The sequence below is a fragment of the Diadema antillarum genome, unplaced genomic scaffold (genome assembly GCF_040938485.1).
Source record: "Diadema antillarum isolate AM-2024a unplaced genomic scaffold, OU_Dant_1.0 seq00000674_RagTag, whole genome shotgun sequence".
Taxonomy (NCBI): domain Eukaryota; kingdom Metazoa; phylum Echinodermata; class Echinoidea; order Diadematoida; family Diadematidae; genus Diadema; species Diadema antillarum.
In genome coordinates this window covers 1675224-1696235 of record NW_027271580.1, presented here as the reverse complement: position 1 = coordinate 1696235, position 21012 = coordinate 1675224, and the positions used below count along the sequence as shown (strand labels likewise).

The 21012-nt window shown below is 38.0% G+C and overlaps 1 protein-coding gene across 2 annotated transcripts in view; it reads right to left on the bottom strand.

Annotated features, from left to right (window-relative positions):
- LOC139736955 (beta-parvin-like) overlaps nt 1–16118 on the bottom strand; it is a 28965-nt gene extending 12847 nt beyond the window's left edge. The window contains exons 1-10 of one of the 2 annotated variants that reach the window (XM_071647630.1): nt 16005–16118; nt 12819–12899; nt 11748–11818; nt 10911–11013; nt 10013–10156; nt 9065–9180; nt 7555–7613; nt 5232–5264; nt 2018–2037; nt 1455–1516 (exon numbers count right to left, since the gene is read on the bottom strand). In XM_071647630.1, the coding sequence (XP_071503731.1) occupies nt 1455–1516; nt 2018–2037; nt 5232–5264; nt 7555–7613; nt 9065–9180; nt 10013–10156; nt 10911–11013; nt 11748–11818; nt 12819–12899; nt 16005–16110 (795 nt within the window). In that variant the 5' untranslated portion in view covers nt 16111–16118. The remainder of the gene's footprint in view (nt 1–1454; nt 1517–2017; nt 2038–5231; nt 5265–7554; nt 7614–9064; nt 9181–10012; nt 10157–10910; nt 11014–11747; nt 11819–12818; nt 12900–16004) is intronic. The other variant, XM_071647629.1, reaches the window with a different exon arrangement.
- Between the last annotated feature and the right edge of the window lie 4894 nt (nt 16119–21012).

The window sequence follows — 21012 nt, the reverse complement described above, 5'->3', positions numbered from 1 at the left end:
GCAATTTTCTTTCATTATATCAAAATTTTGTCATCACTGAACAAATATTTTATATAAAGGTATATGGAAAATAACATTGGGAGACGAATGTTTAATTTGTTGGAACAAATTTACATCATAAATGCATTTATTAAAACAGGAGTGCACTGTAGCATGCTTGTTCAAGTAAAATGTCAAGTGAATGAACATGTAACAACATCCCCCCCCCCCCCCATCTGCTTATTCCCAAGACCCAGGATGTATTGATATTTTAAGCCTTACTGGATCAAAAATGTGACATATTCTTGTCACAACAATTCCAATGTTAAAAGCATATGTCTGAATCACCTAGAGTAGATACACTTGGCATGTGGAAAGGGCAAGATTCTATGAAACCTGCAAATATACATTGCATAACCTTTTGTCCACAGACAATGCTGTTCACTGGACAAGTATTTACAAAGTTTATCACAAAAAAAATAAACAAACAAACAAAATTGATGCACAATATTTGTTAACTTTCTATATCATATATTCCTTCTTCTCCACACTCTTCTCCCTAAATAGAAAACAAGCTCTTGTTTTCTTTTGCTCTGAATATACACACTGAGTTTACGAACTTTCACGAGTCTTTTAATCTGTCAAAATATTAGGATTCTTTTATCAATTTGTAATATGGATATGCTTTAACACACTTAAAGGGTGTGTACAGTTTTGTTCGAGGTGTAGATTTAGCTTTTAACATTTTGCGAGATATTCAGAAACCACTCTGAGATGTCAAAGAGCATGCAGTTCTAAGGGGTATCAAAAGTTTATTCGATGAAAATCGGTTTTGAAATGGCTGAGATATCCAATAACAAGGTGAAACAAAGAGATCCTAATAAAGTTGTGGCATGTCGCCTTTTATTATTAGCACTTTTTTGGACATCTCGGCCATTTGAAAACCAATTTTCATCAAATAAATGTTAAATCCTTCTTAAAATTACATGCTCTTTCATATTTCATAAGAGGCTTTTCATTATCTCACTTAGGAATGTTCAAAACATGAATCCCTACCTCAAGCAGTACTGTACAGTCCCTTTAACTTTCTTTGGCAAGAAAATGAGGAATCAGGACAAGCAAACGAGAGAGTGAAAAGGTTGAAAGAAATCTATGATTTATTGGTTCTGGAATTACTGTTTAACCAGAAACATTCTCGGCATGAAACTTTCACAAATTGGAGCCGACGACCGTTTTTGCAGCATGGAACTTTTGCAAATTGCCACTGGCATTCAATGCATTGTGACCCCAAAACTTTAGTGTGCATTCTACTTTTGCGAATCTTGGCTCTTCAGGAAATTCACAAAAGTTTCACGGACATGAAAATTTCTGGTTTAAGAGTAATAAATCTGAAATCAATGTCCTTTCCTATTTTTGATACCCACTATCAAACTGGCTACTGATCTGTGCAGAAGCTCTTTGGAGCTTTCACTTACCTTCTTGACCACATTGAGCTTGTCAGGGGCGTGGTCAAACAGGGTGTCAAAGGCGTCCCTCTCTGCGTGGAAAAGAGACTACTGTTATCAATCTTGTCTTTCTTTGACAGAAATCTTTGAGAGTGTCTACCATGCATATTAGACAAAAACATCACAGATTTACACTTACACGAAAAGCCATTTCATGTTTATGTGAACTGTAATAAATGGAATAAAATAAAATGTAATAAGACCATAGTTTCACTTCTTTCAGATGTGAAACTGAAAGTGATGAAATGTTCAAGTTTCACGTGTACTCACAAAGCAGTAATATCGGTCACTATCCATATGCAAACTAACTACATGAAGTTATGATGTCAGAATAGACAAAAAATACACGTCATATAAGTTTTTCTGCAATTCTCAAATGTATGATGGCGTAATTTTGAATAGTTTATCAAATTAAGTGTTGGCCATGTGCACATCGGTGAAGCTTTCATTGGACTAGAAAAAAAGAACATGAATATAAAATTCTACTTGATATCAAGAAAATTTAATAAGGAACAATATTTTCAAGAACTTACCGAAACGTCCACCAATGGCCCTGGATGTGAAAGGTATGGATAGATATAAATGCGAGGGTAGGGAGGAGAGATAGGGGTGGGGAACATGGGGAAAAAGGAAAACAATAAATATTTAAAACGATTCCTTGATAACAGGAGTCTCCTTTAATACATGTATGGATGCTAATGCTATCTCTCATTCAAAAATACCCTAATTTTCTTTGGATGGTAATTTTTAAATCTGATACTATCTTCATGAATGTTGTATGTGAACTTAGCAGCAGTCTAAGGAAAGTTTGTGGGCACTGTCTTGTTTTGATTTGGAAACAAAACAGTTGTTTGACCTTAAAATAAGAAGACCAAAACCGACAAATCAATTCCATGCTGTTAACCATTCCAAAGAGGATGTCAAAATTTGACCAAGTTTAACTTTCACATCTTCTGCATCAACTTTTTCCAATTATTTCCTATTTTTTGTTTTTGTATTGTTTCATCAGAAATCATCGAAAACTTATTCAAGCAGCATACTCCGTTAACCAACTCTATACAAATCATATGCTCATCAGAGGCTTGATTACAAGAACAGAACATGGGAGTAACTACTAGTGATGCTGCTTACCACTGGCATCACACAAATATTCCTGAAAATAAACAACTAAACACATATTTCACTGACATTAACATTCACTATCATTATTTAAACTTCAGCCAAGTTCTTACTATTTTGTAAGTAAATATATATCAGTAGTAAATGACTCCCCTTCTCATCCCCCCCCCCCCCAAAAAAAAAGGAAGAAAACTAGGAAGATTATGACATGAACAGATATTACCCATACTGTTGTGGACGAACATATATGCAGCTGAATGTACGCAAAAGGCTCAAAGTTATGTCAGTTCACTTGTTAGGCAGCATGCATACGTGGGAATGATGGCTATATATACAATTGTGGCATTGTGTTTACAAATCAATGTGTTTGCTAGCATCAGATGGTGCAAAACTCATATAAATCCCACAAGAGCAAAGTATAGGTACGCGGGCATCCGTATTAACAGTCATGAATTGCTCGACAATAGATTTCCCACCTTTGAATGCAACCTAGAAAATGAAATCATAGGGCTTGTAGTGTTAAACTCAGTGTGGTTTTTCTTGTGGAATAAGCACAGGCAATCATGACCACCTGCTACATGTACTAATATTGCATGAAATATTACCCCTTGAAGAAACAGCATCCCCCCCCCTCCACACACACACACACAAATGCAGTGTACTCCCCTTATAACAAACATGGTCATAATGAAATTCTCATTACCATGATTTAAAAATTCAGGTCTCAAAATTATCATACATCTTTATAACCTTTACTATCTGGTTATCACCTAAGAAACCTGCCAGTCCCAAGGACTTTGTTATAATGGGAGTCCACTGTACAATTGTGCACAACAGCTCTACCTGGTGCTAGCAATGTCCTTAAGTGTTTCCTATAAAGATTGTTCTACTTGATGAAACAGAAATGCACTATGATTTTTTTTTTCTTTATGAGGTGCTCTGTCTACGGTTTGGACAAACTGTTTGTGCATAACGCGCATGTGTAATGTGTTGTTGTTTGCAATTGAATCCAACTTCAACATAAGTAATGCCAATTTTTCCCTACTCTCATATGCTTGACTGCTTAAGATTTTACGTTTTCTCAAAATTCACCAATGTGTTCTTCCAAACTGCATTCACTTTATTCACATACATTTACCCATTATGGTTTCATTCCCTTACAAGTTCGCATTTATTTGAATGTAACCTTGTTGATGGAAAAAAATCCTAAAACAACATAAAAATATTACACATAAACATATGACAGTGGGGTAAATCTTGGATTTTGCACGACCAGACCAATAATCTTTGATATGTATAATTGAAAAAGGAAGAGAAAAAGAAAAAAAAAGAATGTCTTTTGACTTATTTCCAACAACAACATTAAAAAAATGATACAAGTGTAATACAGTGACTGTTATAGTACTAAATAACCTAAAATCTACTGAATTGGCATTTACAACATCCAAATACTGTAACTTAGCGTTAACTAAGAAAACATAATGGAGATGTTGTGAAGATGTCTCCAAGACTAGCTGGAGACCAGAAAAGTCTCCCCCCCCCAAAAAAAAAAAAAAAAAAAAAAAAAAAAAAAAAAATATGTTTGATTCTCTCACAACACCCTGAAGACCATGCTAGTCTCCAGGAGACGGCACGGAGACATCGCAGAGACGTCTCCACAACCAATGAGACTCAAGTCGCCACAAGGTTGCCAACTAGTTTACAAACCAATGAGGTACCCACTTTAATATTATCAACTTTGTTTAACACCCATATGGATCAATTGTTGCATTCCAACACCAATCACAGAGACTCCAACTCTCCCGTTTTTGATGGGAGATCTCCTGCCGAAAGCCCATTTTTGCACAATCTCCCGTTCTCCCGTTTGAGATTTGATTTCTCCCGCCCTGGCTATGTGTCTCCCGGTGGAAAGGATTTCTCACTTATTTCTATCGTATGCTGAAAAAATAAGCCTTAGATAGCACCAGAGAACATCTAGATATAGGAACTTCGCGCATCGCACACATCAACTTGGAGTCTCCCGTTTGCTAGGAGTTTCGGGCGGGAGAACCTCCAGATCAGAAGGTGCTTGGGGTTGGAGTCTCTGCAATCACGAACTCTCTGAGACCATGATTTCACCAGTACAAGTTGCCCCATCACAATATCATGTGTTTTGAATATTATGCAGATAAAAATAATAAGCGTAAACATGCTAATCAGTTAATATTTGAAAAGAAACATTGCGAAAAATGTGTGCATTTACCCAAACAAACAAAAAAGTATGACATATTTTTATATGGACAAATGCCAGATTCCACCCACTGTAAACCTTTGTTCACATGATAAATTTGAATCTTATGGATATTTTTTCTGTTTGTTCTTCAAAACTAAAGAAAAGAATAAAGTGTACAACATAATGGCAAATGGAAAAACAAAGAAAGAAACAAACGAACAGAAAAACCTATTTCCAGAAAACAAAACAAAAACAATGCATTGCCTCGCTGTGTTTTACATGTGCCCCATAAGAAATCATATGTGATGGCTTATTAGTTGTACAATTGATGCGAGCTGGATGTTAATCTGGCTATATATGTGGCAAGAGACAGAAGCGAATCGTTGCTGTCATTCAGCAAAGCTTTTCGTCGGTACCTGGCCTGCTCAACATGAAACCATTCCATGGACCTGTGCACAAACAATGCAGTCTCTATTGGTTATTTAAAGAGCTTCCTCCAAGAGGCATGCCAAAAACACAAAAAGACAAGAAAAAACAGAAAGAATACATACATTCACAGTCTACATGTACATGGACTAAAATAGGTTTTTCTATCAATGCTCTATGTCAGCACTAAATGCTATTCTGCTATGATATAATTGATAACATTTCAGTGAGAAAAAACAAAGAAATGAATGACATGAAGACGATGTCTGGAACCTGAAAGAGAAATGAACAAAGTTGCTTGAACCTTTTCCACAGATATCAAAAGAATGATGTGAAGCTACTTTCACTTCTGTTATCAAGAGTCATAATTACCAAATGCCCTATGCAGTCCAGTTTAAAAGGGATATTTCTATCAGGCTATAGAACATTATCTACAAAAACGCCACATATGTACAAAAGTATAGCTGTACCACTGTGATTCATTCCCGTAGTAACTTTCATTAATCTGATGATGGAAAGTTCTTTATATCACCATTTCCTCTAAAAAGTTGCCAAAAGTAGTCTGCTACTGAGAGAAATCCATGCAGCAAATTTTCCTTTATATTTACGTGCAGAAAATTATCATCATACTACACTGGGTATGCCACAGCTATATGACCATTTTGGACAGTCCATGGAATATCAAGTCACATGAAATATGGGCATTACAATTGGATGCAACTTTCTTGTTTGGAGTACTCTTCTGACTCTGCTGGAATTCAGTGGGGTATGCCCCATGAAAATGATTGCCCACAGTGGAAACAGCTTCCACACCAGAGTAAATTCTCCTTCAGACAGTGCATAATTTTTCATTTCTATCTTTATTTATTTATTTTTTATTCTTTATTCATTTTATTTATTTATTTTTTTGCAATCACGCAAGCTGCTCTAATGAAGGCAAAGACTGTAAGGGCAAAAATACCTTCAGGTCGATCCAAAGTACTGAAACACTTGGCAACCTGATGATAGATAATTCTGATGAGCTACATGTTGATGATGCAAATGGCACGTTTTTCATACTCTGGGCAATGAGCATCAAGGACAAACTTGGCATGATGGTATTTCAGGCAGAGGGTACATTGAAAATGTCAGCACAAACAGCAAACAACTATCTACTTTTCTCCCCTCGACTACTTCTTTTGACATTCACATGCATATATCTGGAAGCAGAACAGGCAATGTATGTACCATATTCACCAGTGATAAGGTAACACTACTTTTAACAGATATATATTAAAGGAAGTACATGTAAATTTAGGGTGCAGTCTTTATGTCACCATGACCAAATCTAGGTATTTCCAACACAGCAACTTTTTTTTTTTAAATTTCTTTTGAGTCACTGAAATTGGGATGAGGCTTATTCGGCACTGCAGCCGTATCACTGGCAAACAGGATCATGACGCATCATAATGAAAGACCTGGTAGGTATATATCTCTTTGAAGCAATTTGAATTGTTCTTGACATCACATTGCAGAATGCGGTAAGAATGAAATGAAATGCTTACATGTAGTGAGGCACAACATATTCATGAGTTTAGACGTAAAAGATAGAAACCAAAGTGACTCCAACATATGCCTCATTCAAAACATAATATGGTGATTGGCTACCCACTCCGTATACTATCTGTTTTCCCCTTATTACAGTAGACGTAATATTCTGTCAAAATTTGGCACTATTTATGGTATGATATTTTCATGCTGCAAATTTAGATCACAACATTGGAGGCCATATTTACTCTTTACATGTGTAAATCCAAATAACAAAACAACAACATTTATTGAACTATTTAATTATGTGTCTCTGAAATCCAGCCCAATTATCAATATGTGTACACTGCGTCAAGCGTAGCAGCAGTGCACGTAAGTGTGACAGGAATTACAAACGTCACCTCGGTTCCTGGCTCACAAACAAATGTCAGTCAAAATTTTGCCTTCACTTGACATGGTGTACATACCCCCTATCAAATGACATGCTCCTCAGCCTGTGGCTCATGCTCACTACTGTGACACAAGATGGCAGCAAACACAGTTTGGAATGGTAGCAATTGCCTGGATGGGCAGCTCAGGAGAGCACTGTCATTTCAAAATGCACCAACTCAATTGCTCCCTCCCCCTTCTGATTAAGCACACCTCTATCCTTCATATCCCTTAAAATTAAAAACAATGCATATCAAAACACTACTGACAACAAAAGTATACATGTACACTTAACTGCTGTTGCCAACTTGACAGAAAAGGGTATAAGCAAATTCTCCTGAACACATTCATACTCACTCGTTGGTGGCAGTAATTTCCTCTTCTACTCTTGTAGTCTGGAGCACACCATCTTTTTTCTGGAGACAAAAAAAAAAAGAAAAAAAGAAAAAAATGAGTTGAGAGTTACTATGAGCACATCTCACTGGCTACCACATTAGTCATACAAATTCAAACATAGTCATGAGGAGACAAGGACACACTCGTATCTTCCTACCTGTATGTACTGTCAACATATCCAACTATCTTTGTCGAACTGCCCAACCCAAAAACAAGCTGTATCATACCTTTTTAAATTCCCTAGTACAAGATGCATGTTCCTTTAATCTACTTCAACATTAAATTGGGAAGCTTCCAGGTTATTCTTGTCGAAAGGGTAGAACTAACAAAGTGTGTCACTCTTTACATATGGAAGATGGAAATAAACGCAGTGTTCTCATAATTTGTCCCCCTTACTTGGCTTTAAAAAAAAAGGCAAATGGTACAGGCACAGGTGTTACATCGAGGTTCAGAATACTTCTACACATAGCAGCAAGAATCTAAAATTACTCATCATCTACAACAGATGTACAGTTACTTAAGACTACATAAATACGCTGCTTTTCATTGCTTAAACAAAAATGTACTGTAAAAGTGGATATTTTCGCGCGACTAATTTTTCGCGCTCGACCGGATAAGAAGAGTTTCGCGTGTTTTTAATTCCGCGGTATCAAGACATCAATTACAGGAACATATGGCAAGCAGAAATATTCGCATGCTTTTATTTTCGCGCTAGATTCTGATTACGCGAAATACGCGAAAATTTCAACACCACGAAAATTTCCACTTTTACAGTAGTTTGTCCATTACACGGAATGTCACACCATATTACAAAGAGTCCATCTTTGAAAACATCTCCTCTACACTGTATTTCTTAAAACATATCAAAGATAATTCATTCATCTTCTGATGCATATGAATAGATACACATATATATGTATGTAATTGTATATATACACTAGGATTCAAAATTAACTTTTTTCTATGCTGGCATGTTCAGGCCACTAAAGCCAGTAGTCTGAAAAGAAATTTAGTGGCCCAAAATAATAGGAAATATAAAAATTCATTTTGAATTTTAGCTGCCCAATCGGGCCACCATAAGAAAATCTAGGTGGCCCAACATCAATTTTTAGTGGCCCTGGGCCACTCGGCCAACACTAATGTCAAGCCCTGCATATAACACACACATAAATAATATATTTCAATAAAGAGTCAACATCATGAATTATCAGTGAAAATTCATGTTGGTTGCAAACTTAGAGGATTTTTTTTTTCTGTAACCAAGCTAACAAAGCAAGCGTACATTTACTTTCTAATGCAGTCCTGTCACACATACATTGACTTTCTCATGCAGTTCTGTCACACATAAATTTAAAAAATGGCTCAATTAGAACAATTAAAGTGATGCATGAGACTTGGAGTGACTCAATGGTAGAGGAGCAATAAAAATCCGTCCAGTGACAAAACTTTCAGCCGTCCCCAGTCCACTAACCTGTACTACAACCACCTTGATCACCACATACTGTGGGATCATGATTGGTGCCTTGAAGTGGAAGGCGAGGGCGACCAGCAAGTGAAGGATGGCAACCAGATTACGGGAGTGAATCGCTGGAGGACAGAGTATTATGCAAATCAGAAAATAGAGACGAAAAGTGAGACTGAACTCGTGGATTCTGCTGACTAGAGTCAAATAAGGCAATGCGTCCATCCTACTGCTTCATGATTGCTTTCAAGATGGCTTAGAAAGGCTGGAGGATGGGTACCCGTAGTAATCATCAATTAATCATGCGAATCAAACATTGAAATTTCAGAATGTGACCATGAATTCTTATGCCTGATCTTCATCAGAGCTTTTCCATGGTCGTGCCATGGAATTGCTTCGTTTAGACATGAACGAGATGCAAAGTCTAACTGAAATTCACAAACCTCTAAACTTAAAGCATGAACACTAAAATCAAGGTATTAATCTTCACCTTGGACCTAGGCAGCTCATCTCTAAAGTCAATTTTTGCAAACACATTCTCTTGGCTGACCTTGATTTCAAGCATAAGCCATCATTTAATGATGCAAAGAGTTAATTTGATTTCAGACAACATTACCATGCAGCTGATCAAATTGCCCTACATCAATGAGGAATTTCATGAATTTAATCATTAACATGTTCTCTATCTGTCTTTGTTTTTGGATATCTCAGTCATTTTAAAATTGGTTTTCATAAAATAAACATTTAATTCCTCTTAGAATTGTACAATCTTCAATATTTCATAATGAATGGTTTCTGATTATCTCACAAAAAGTGAAAACCTAAATCCTCATCTCAACCAAAACTATGCCATCTCTTGAACAGCAGAGGAAAAGTGGCTATTGAATGGGAATGAAAGCAGCTGACTGGTCACTGGCAGCTACAAATCATTGTAGAGGCTCTAATGCTCTGCCTTACCGTCGACGCTCCACTTGTCCTTGTTCCATCGGGGGAGGTTCAGGAGCTTGTTGACATAGTCCAGGATGGACTTCAGCTTCTGCTTCTGGAAGATTTCTGACTGCATCACCTCACGCACCTCAAACTTGATTCCCGCCAGTTTTTCTGTTCAATGGCATGGAAGGTATACAAGCATGATGAAGCCCACCTCCTCTCACTTCTCAAATACTTTGGTATCTAATTCTGCGTATCAAACTCTCAATCAATTTCAGTGACTAATCTAAGTTGCTGAACTATGAACCAATCTGTAAGCCAGCAACTGACTATGACAGAACGGTTGGAGATAATTGTGCTGATTTATTGAAGAGTGATCCGAGTTTTTCATACTAGACAGTAATGAGGTTACTTTGTTTTCTTTTGTGCACAGCAGTCACACAGATAGCTGTAACTAGAAATGCACTCTGAAAGTGCAGATCTCTGCCAAGCAGCTATTTTTCACTCACACACACTTATTGAAAATCATCCAATTTCCCAATACAGAAGACTTTTGCTTATGTCATCAACTTCCAACTGCATGGCACCTCGTCCAAGCACAGCATGTACTTTAGAGCACATATTCAAACCTCAAATATTTGCTGCTTGAACTCCTAGACTCATTGACCCTATTTTTAAAAAGATAAAATATCCTTCAAATATCCATAAAAATTCCTGGATCACTACCACAACTTGATAATCTGCTCCTTGTGTCATTATCAACTTTTCTTGCAAAGTTTCATCCAAATCCATCCAGAACTTTTTGAGTTATTTAGCACACAGGCAAACAAACAAACAAACCCATGCCGATGAAAACATAACTTCTTTCCTTGTTGGAGGTAATCAGATTTTCATGGAAGGGACAGAGATGCTGGGGGATACTGACCGACAAGGTTGCCCAGAATCTGACCATCATAGAGGTCCTCTTCCAGGTCTCTGACAATTATTCGCTTGTCCTTCAGCTCTTCGTTGATCCACTTCTTTAGCACCTGAGATGATGAGAAGCAGGCAGAGGGTACACTGTTTTAATCAACATTATCTGATGACTGTATTTTCATAAGAACTAGAAACTCATTTGAATTGCAGTAAAGGTACCACTTGTTGACAGTAACAGTGGCTGAAGTTAACATAATGGCTAGCTCTGTGCTCTTTTGAAGGACAAAATAAACAAAATGCAAAGCATACTTGATGATTTTTTAGATAGCTTACTCAAAATTGACATAGTCATTGTGCAGTTACAACTTAATGTGGGCCTCAATGTCATTTTCAGAACACATACCCCATTGTTAAAAGCACGCAAAAACAGGAAGAGACTTTAAATGTAATGTTTTGCCAATACTATGTAGAAGTAGCACTGTGTGTACTGAAAGAAAAATACCATACATGAAAAAAATAATTTCTTGCCCTATTTGCTCTTCTTTGACTTTGCTCTCAATCATAACAATACACGACAGATCTAACAAAAGCTGACCATAGAGTGCTTAGTGACACTGTCAATTGGTTCTTTGCCATCATCTTTTCCACGGCTAGAGTTTCAATGAAAACTATCAATACTACCTTCTCTAGTAGTATGAAATCATGCTGTTTTGTCAGAATTTAGACGAGGAGATGGACAGGGAATATCATTCCATAAACCCCACATAATGACTTCTAACAATGCCATTCTCCATATATATATATGTGTGTTGTGACACTTGGAAAGTGTGTTGAGATAAGAGCCTACCTCAATCAGCTCCTTTAACTTGATACTCTCCCTGGAATCTGGTTCAATCATAGAGCGCTCCTCTCCTTCCTCTGGTAGAATTCAAGAAAAGAAGGACACAGTAAACAGAACTTGGGTCTAGGTCAAAATTCAAGTCACTATCAAACTTTTTTGTATTGAAACTTCGTGGGTGGGTTCATCTTTCACTCAAAAACAGGAAATTGTTGATACCAGATACTGACTTCCTACATGTGGTACCATGGTATAAATCCTAAATCATTATTCTAAGAGCTCTGTGGCAATGCACACTACGGTCCATCCTAAGGTCAAACTATGTAGTAATTCAGGTTTCATGCTATACTTTAGTAGATGTACACATAACTTCTGCTCATTAAAACAATTATCTTTTTTAGGTCACTGTGCTGGTAACATACTTATTATTTTTTATTGAATATCTATGATTTTAGCATAGAAGCAAACAGATTTAGTCTGCACAAATTTTCCAGTTTTCACAGATATCTACTGTAGGTAGCGTTTGGCATCGGTCTACGACAAGCTTCCTTTCAGTCATTTACTATCCATACAAGGAATGAAAGGGCTTTTAAACCTCTTCCAATATAACATTAATTCAACTGCAAGAAAGCAAAAAAAAAAAAATTATGTCCCATTCAACTTCAAACTCTAGTAATAACATAAATCCAAATACTGTAAAAGTGGATTTTTTTGCTCAACTAATTTTTCAAACTTGGCCGGGTGAGAAGAGTTTCGCGTGTTTTTAATTCGGCAGATTCAAGACACCAACTACTGGAACATATGGCACACAAAAATATTTGTGGGCTTTTACTTTTGCGCTAGCTTCTGGTTGCGCAAAATGTGCAAAAATTTCAACACGGCAAAAATTTCCACTTTGACAGCAATGATAATGCTCATGATGGAATTACAATATGTGATAAAAGCTTAAAAGCACTATTAAAATACGAGTGTACATGGATATTAATCTTCATTACTCTTAGGGATTCAAATTCAAAATGCATAAGATTTGATTCTGACAGAAAAATTTTTGTGCTGTACTGTCTACGTGAGGACACTCACCCATGATGAAGCTTTCTGGGTTGAATTCAGTAGGACTGCCTGGAGACTCCAGGGCATTCTTCCCAACATCATTGATATCATCTATGTACAGAGAGAGAGAGAGAGGGGGGGGGGGGGATATTGTCATGTTTTTTCCAGATTCTAATCATCAGGGAATCAGAACACCTTGTTCCCTTCATTTTTAAAATCATTTTGGGGCAAGTGGTATTAGAACTTCAAGTTTTCCACAAATCTGTTTACATGATGAGTATGATATTGTACATCAAAGCAAGCCACCAGATAATCATTCAAATACAATACAATGTAATGGGAAGAGATAAGGAAAGAAAGACATAAAAGAAGCAGTATTAGACAGAAAGCACATATCAATGGATCTCTGGCTTTTCATAACTTTTCAAAAGTTTCAAACAGTGAAACTTGTACTCTATAAACATAATAGCATAACTAAAGAGCAGTCTCTGTTTTGGTGGTTTTGCTCAGACTTACTCCAAATCCATTTCCATCTAGTATTCAAAGTAAGCCAAGTGCTTTACTACAAATACTACAAATATAGCCTATAAGACAATCAATACTTCATACTTACAACTTCTCTGCATTGACAAAAGTGGCCATTCTTGGTACCTAATCGTGATTGGCAACACGTCAAACAGTTGTAATATCACACAATGCCCTCCATTCCCCTATCATGTGGACAACCTCTAAATAAGGGCATTTCTTTCAAAACTAGAGAAGCACTCTGAGAGTGCAGACCTCCGCCAAGCATGCAGCTCATTTCCATCACTGATCTTGTTCTTCCATAGAGATATCAGTGATTTCCACCCATACGTACAGTACTTACACTTCATGCTGAAGGTCTCCCAATTTCCCAATATAGAAGCCTTTGTTACGTCATAAACCCTCAGCTACACACATAGTGCGCCTAGCCCCAGCAGAAACTAGAGCACACACTTTAGTGCGCACATGCAAACCTCAAATACGCGCAGCCTGAACTCCCAAGTTTATTGACCCTACCTGCCAAAATATCAAAAATCCTTCATAAATTCCCAAAAAATTCTCGGATCACTACCAAAAGTTAATCGTTTGTTACTTGTATCATTCTAAACCTTTCCTGCAAGTTTCATCCCATCCGTTCACTACTTTTTGAGTTATTTTGCACATGGACAAACGAACGAACGAACAAACCAACGGTAATGAAAACATAACCTCCTCCCTTGGCGTAGGTAATAATGGATTACAACCTATAACAATGCATCCTTGTTCAGTACAGGACAAGGATTACATTTTGGGCATCAACAAACGAGTGGGAGGTTTATTTGCATGCTCTTTTTTTTTTCAATCTTAAGCTAATTATAATGTACAATGGAAAGCTTCTGTCAAAGTTGCCTTATATACTTAAAGTACGTAAATGCAACCACAACATTAACAAATCATGGATATCAGAGTGATAATGCTACATACTGTAAGAGTGTGTTACACACTTTATTACAGGAGAGGAGTCTTCTAATATGCACAAGTTAACTTCAATTTTGAGAGTGGTACGAAAATAATAATACAGACAGCTAATTCATATATTTAGAGAATACGAATCAATAAAAACTTCTACGTAATAGTGGTCTAATACACAGTTTACTGGTAGTATCCATATTCTGCCTCAGAAAACATAGAAAAGTCAATGCAAATCTAGTAAGTCCAAGTATTATAAGGGGGCTACCTGAAAAAGAGAGCTCAAGACAGTACTGTATACAAGTTATTAATAGGTTTCAGTGTGTAAGAAGGTTAAAGTACCTCTGAATTGTTTGAACCCACTGGCACAAGGTTAGTTGTGCTAGTTTGGATACTTCGGAGGTAGATTTTACTGTGAGTTATCTAATATCTGTTTGTATGGAAAGGGTCATAATCCTTAAAATATGGCAAAACTGTGACTGTGTGCTGACTGTATTTTGCCAGATTCATGGAAAAACTATGCGTCCTGTGGGCCTACTTATCTGATGCATGGTTATGGGAAATGCAAATGGCATGTCTGGAAAGGAAAATATGCATTTGGTGAGTGAGAATAGAAGTTTAGAACATGGACCATGGTCTGACTCTGACGTCTGGCTACTCAGATACAGATCGATCTTTCGCTCAGTTCCCATAAGAGTATATAAAAAAATTTATCAAGAAAAATGGGATTAGGAAACACCTATAGATCAGGTCCTAAGTTAGAACTGAAACAAGAGCCAAGCCCAAGAAAATAATTTCTTTTGATTCAGTAATCTCGTTTGACACACGCATGAATGACTTAGATAATATATTGTTTGTCTAATCACTTGTTTATTGTAATGTTTTGTCATCTGTATAGTCCAATGTACTCTGTAATGTTTTGTTCTGTGATACTACTGATAGTAATTAATAATTGTACCATTTTTAATTGTCAGGGATCAGCCTTTGAAAGGCCTTTATGGCCTATTGTTGATTCCCCCACGTGTTATATATTTATTGCATTGCATCTTGCATGATGTAAGTTGCGCTCATGTAATGTTTGTATGTCTTTTTATCTACCCTGTGCTGTGGAAATAAATGAAATGAAATGAAATGAAATGAAATGAAATGAAATGGTCAAAAGTCAGATTCTTTCTTCCAACTCAAAATGGTTGGGAGATCTGGAATGACCCAAATTCCATGACCAACTAACAACAAAACAGGTTTTAAATACTTTGGCTCTAAAGTTCTATGGGCAGTTCTATCTAGATCTATGTTCTGACACAGGTCACAGATCATTAGTCTAGATTTATTCCCCCGAACCAAAGTGTTGGTACAATTGTATACCGAACAACCAGAATTCTAATTTGATGGTAATAAGGGTCAGTTTGTATCACTGTGTCTCGAGTACGGAATGCCAAGCATATAAGTTATAACTCGTTGTACTTGGTAATAGATTTCTAGGACCTACCTATCATGGCAATGCCAGTGCCAATGGCTACTCACACGTAATGCACGTATTGACACGATTGGGCTGGTAGAGCGGGACGGTGTGCACTCGTCGGTGCCCGATCACTGCACTGACTGTTGCTGAGGCATGCTAAATATATGCGAAGAATGTGTGTGGGACACACCGAGTATTAGTCAGTAAAATCTCAATACTTCCATCCCTTTTACGCCACAAAATCTTAAATACACCACAAATATGGCTGCCAGGCAACTTACCCTCTTTACCCTTCTTCTTTCTTCCTAATGTAGTCACTTTGTCGAGAAAGGACTCCTCCTTCTTATCTTTCTTCAGAGTAGCAGCAGTTTTCGCTGGGGAAGCCATTTCGCCTGCTTGTGTTGTGTGTGACTAGACTAAGTTGAAGTTAGTCGACCTTTTTTAGCGGCCTACGAGCCGGGTCGTGTTGACTGAAGTAATCGACCAGAAATGCTATACCACTCTTACTGGACTTTGGAGTCCAGCAGGAGGGCATTTCATGACGCGTTTTGTCTGACAAATTCACTCTCAGCCAATCAGATGCAAGAATTCCAGTTCCGTATAACAGTTTGTGAAGTGAAGTTTACTTAACACCAAAAACCTATGCATCTGCAATTACATAAATCATGAATACAGTACTTAAAGATAGGCCTACACAAGTTAGGCCCAAATAATGAATGGCGTTCCATATGGGGCCTCTTAAGAAGCCAGGCATGTGAGTGGTGTCCTGAGGCCCCTAATATATTTGCTAACATATCAATTGATTACTCGATGGAGGAGCTTTCTTTGACGTATAATAATATCATGGTATGAATCTATGAGAGAAAGTGAAATTTAATTGGCAAGATTGTGGAGAGGATTGGAGTTTAAACATTAAAATCGAACTGCCAAATGGTACTAATTCCCCGCATGCATGGTACTGTAGCAACCCTAACTGAAGAAATTGTGGTTTACTCGGCTGTCTGAAGTCTGACTTAGTGATAAACTTAATCATTTTCTTTTGAATACCTTCAATTCATCAATATGAGTCTCAAAGTACGTATTGTCCCAGGCAACATTACAATAAGTCAGGTACGGAAAAACAATGCTGGTTCACAGAGTTTTTGAAATTCTCACAAGCAAAATACATCTTTATCCATTATTCATGCTTCGAGAATTTGATGGTGCGAACAGATTCTGAAGGAGGTTTCCAATTAAGTCAATAGCTCATTAACAATAAATCCAAGGAAATTGAATATAACTTATCGCTACGAACATGATAACAATATCGTTCTGAGTAATTTTACCTCTATAGGTTTTTAAAAAAGTACATAAATTCGTCTTTGGAACATTTAACAATAGTTTATTACAGCAAAATTATGTTCAGTAATGTTGTGAACGTTTTATATTAAGTATAGCTTTTAAACCATAATAACGTTAATAGTAGAGTTTATGCTCTCAAATGTCTTTTTCATATCTACAATTATTATTATTATTATTATTATTATTATTATTATTATTATTATTACTATTACTATTATTTATAGTGCGCTTTTCCCACAAGGCCCAAAGCGCTTACAATCAATTCAAAACATATACGACAGTATGTATAATTGGATAAATGTTATATATACAGCTACGAACTAGTTGCTACTGAAAAGATGTGTTTTCAAGGCTTTTTTGAACACACTGACTGATGGAGACTGTCTAACGGTAAGTGGTAAATTGTTCCAGTGCTTTGAAGCAGACACAGTAAATTAGGAAAATTCCAAAGCAAAACTTTTCATCATGAAATTATTTTGTTATAGAATTTAACCAGTTAAAAACACCCATGCTAGTAGAACAATTATTCGGGAAACCAAACTGCTGCGAGATCAGAAAACCTCCATAAAATCTTGTAACGTTTGTAGACTAGTTTTCCTATTGATCTTCAGGAAAGACTGATGAAATCCAAAAAGCTATCGGTTCTGTAATTAATAAGATTTTTATTATCATCTCTTTTATCATACACAGGAACTACCTTGACTTCTTTGAACTTGTCAGGCACAATTCCTTTTGACAACGAATTATTGAAATTAAGACATATTCAGGGCTCATCAAAAAAAAAAAAATGAATACATTCCTTGACAACCCGAGGGGTAATATTTTCTTAACCAATTGATTGTGACAACTGAAGCGATTTAAGGTACACATTTTGTGATTTCAATTACAGAGTACAGATGAACTAAAAAAAACGAAGACGACGTATCACTTTGCTTTAAGTATTCATGAAAAGATTGTGGAAATGGCGGAATTTCACTACTTATTTTACCGGGTATATAGCCTATAAAATACTTGTTGAAAGCTTCAGCCTGTTTGCTTGACACCAAAAATGATCTCCCATGAAACACCTAAGAAGGGATTGAACACTTCTTACCCCTCCCCATATAAGAGATCACTGATGTGTAACCATGTTGTTTTAATATAGAACTCTTTACAACCCATGGTAATAAATATTTTTCTAGACTGCATACTTCTTTTTTTTTAAGTATCAATATGCGTTTTGACAAATTGCTATAAAGCTTGTGTTTACGATTTATTGACTTCAATATACCAAAAGTAATCCGAGGTATCTTGGACTATTCCTTATACTTGTCACTTGGAAAAACAGGGGAAAATAATTGATTATATAGCTCAGTGAAAACCTGAATGACACAATCGCATGAATCGTGCATACGCACATACATATTATGTATGTATTCAATTCAATTCAATTCAATTCAATTCATGTACGTATGCTGAGTATCAATGTATGTACGTATGCTGAGTATGCCCATGATTTCTTTTGTCAAGAATACTACTAAAACACAGATCAATTCTCTCAGCGCCTATTTACGTCGATGTAGGGCAATTTGTTAATCATTTGCATCACTGCTTTCTTATTATGCAACCAGCTATTGGGGGCCATAGTAGGAGCGTTCACGTCGCGGTCCCTGTCAGGTTCTTCTAAGTCCCTGCGAATCCTGCTACCACATTGCACACCATTTCACCATTTCATTAACAATTGCTACTTGAACTTTCAATTAGAAGTCATGTCATTAAACGAAGACTCTATAGAAATGCAAGACAGGAGGTCCTTTTCAGGACCCGTGATGTCAGTCCTGTCCTTCAACGTTGAGGGAACTTCAACAGTCAAGCAGGAACTTCTTGGTGATATATGTGTCCAGAAGCAGTGCCAAGTACTCTGTTTACAAGAGACCCACCGCGGCCAAGATGACAACCGGCCTCGAGTTCCTGGGATGAAACTGGTTGCCGAAAGGCCCCATGATAAATATGGGAGTGCTATCTTCGTTAAGACAGGCACCCATATCCGCTCTACTGCTGTATATGCAGAGAACAATATCGAAGTCATTACACTCATCCTTGATGATGTTTCTGTCACTTCAGTGTATAAACCACCCATGCAGGTGTTCCAGCTTCCCCCTGGGTTGGTTGGCCAACACAGAAATGAAATCTTAATCGGAGACTTTAACTGCCACAGCTCACGTTGGGGCTACCAAGACACAGATGAGAATGGTGAACTCTTAGAAGACTGGATGGACCTGAACAACCTCCATCTCATCCATGATTCCAAGCTCCCTCCTTCCTTTAACAGCGGCCGATGGAGAAGAGGATACAACCCAGATCTCATCCTTGTCAGCTCCAACCTTGCACCTATGAGCACCAAACTAGTCCTAGACCCAATTCCCAAGTCTCAGCACCGCCCTGTAGGGCTGCTACTCCAAGCAGTAGTTCAACCCGAGATAACACCCATGAGAAGGCGCTTCAACTTCAAGAAAGCTGATTGGAAAGGCTTTGCTGAGGACCTCGACAAGTCCATCGGGGATTTGGAGCCCATACCTGAGATGTACGAACAGTTTGTTGACAAGGTAAAGGCGTCGTCGAGAAGACACATTCCTCGTGGATGCCGCACAGAATACGTCCCTGGTCTTTCCCAAGATTCTGCTGCCCTCTATGCGTCATACAGGGAGAAGTTCGAAACGGACCCTTTCTCAGCTGAAACCATCGCTGCGGGGGAAGGGCTTTCTGCTGCCATCTCAGCGGACCGGCGAAAGTCATGGCAAGACCTGATTGAATCTGTTGACATGACGCACAACAGCAAGAAGGCCTGGTCCACTCTCAAACGTATCAACAAGGATCCAAAGAGAGCCGCAACACTTCATACAACGCAACCGACGGCTGATCAAGTAGCCCACCAACTCCTTCTCAATGGCAAGACAGGAACAAGAGAAAAGCGACACAAACCTGCTGAATATCCTGAAGCCAATGAGGAGCTCTGTAGACCATTTACGATGGGAGAACTTGATGCCGCTATCTGCACAGCCAAAGCTGGGAAAGCTGCTGGCCTGGATGACATCATGACCGAGCAGATCAAGAACCTGGGTCCAGCCTCAAAACATTGGTTGCTGTCTATGTATAACAACTGCATGGAGAGGTGCTATATACCAAAGATTTGGCGCCGTGCCCGTGTCATCGCCCTTCTGAAGCCTGGGAAAGATGCCGCTGCAGCAAAGAGCTACAGGCCGATATCACTTCTTTGCCATACGTACAAGCTATTTGAGCGCCTCATCTTGACCCGCCTCGTAGATGTAGTAGAACCATCTCTCATCAAGGAGCAGGCAGGGTTTAGACCTGGAAAGTCGTGTGTGGGACAACTCCTGAATCTTACCCAACACATCGAGGATGGCTTCCAAAAAGGCATCATTACAGGAGCTGTATTTGTTGATCTGTCAGCAGCTTACGACACTGTAAACCACCGTCGACTCCTACATAAAGTACTTGCCATGACTCGGAACTCACACCTAACCAGAATGGTGGAGTGTTTGATCCAAAACCGACGCTTTCATGTTGAGCTGTCAGGAAAGAGAAGTCGCTGGCGTAAGCAGAAGAATGGGCTACCTCAAGGGAGTGTCTTGGCACCCATCTTGTTCAACATCTACGTGAATGACCAGCCTATTCACAACAACACCAGGAGCTTTATCTACGCAGACGATTTGTGCATCACCACCCAGACTGTGGACTTTCCTGAAGCGGAAACTACTTTGACTGAGGCACTTGACAACCTGTCCTCCTATTATAACGCAAATCACCTGAGAGCAAATCCATCTAAGACACAGGTGTGCGCCTTCCATCTGAAGAACATGCACTCAAACCGGAAACTAAAGATCTCATGGAATGGTACAGTCCTAGAACACTGTGACAACCCAGTGTATCTTGGCGTCACCCTTGATC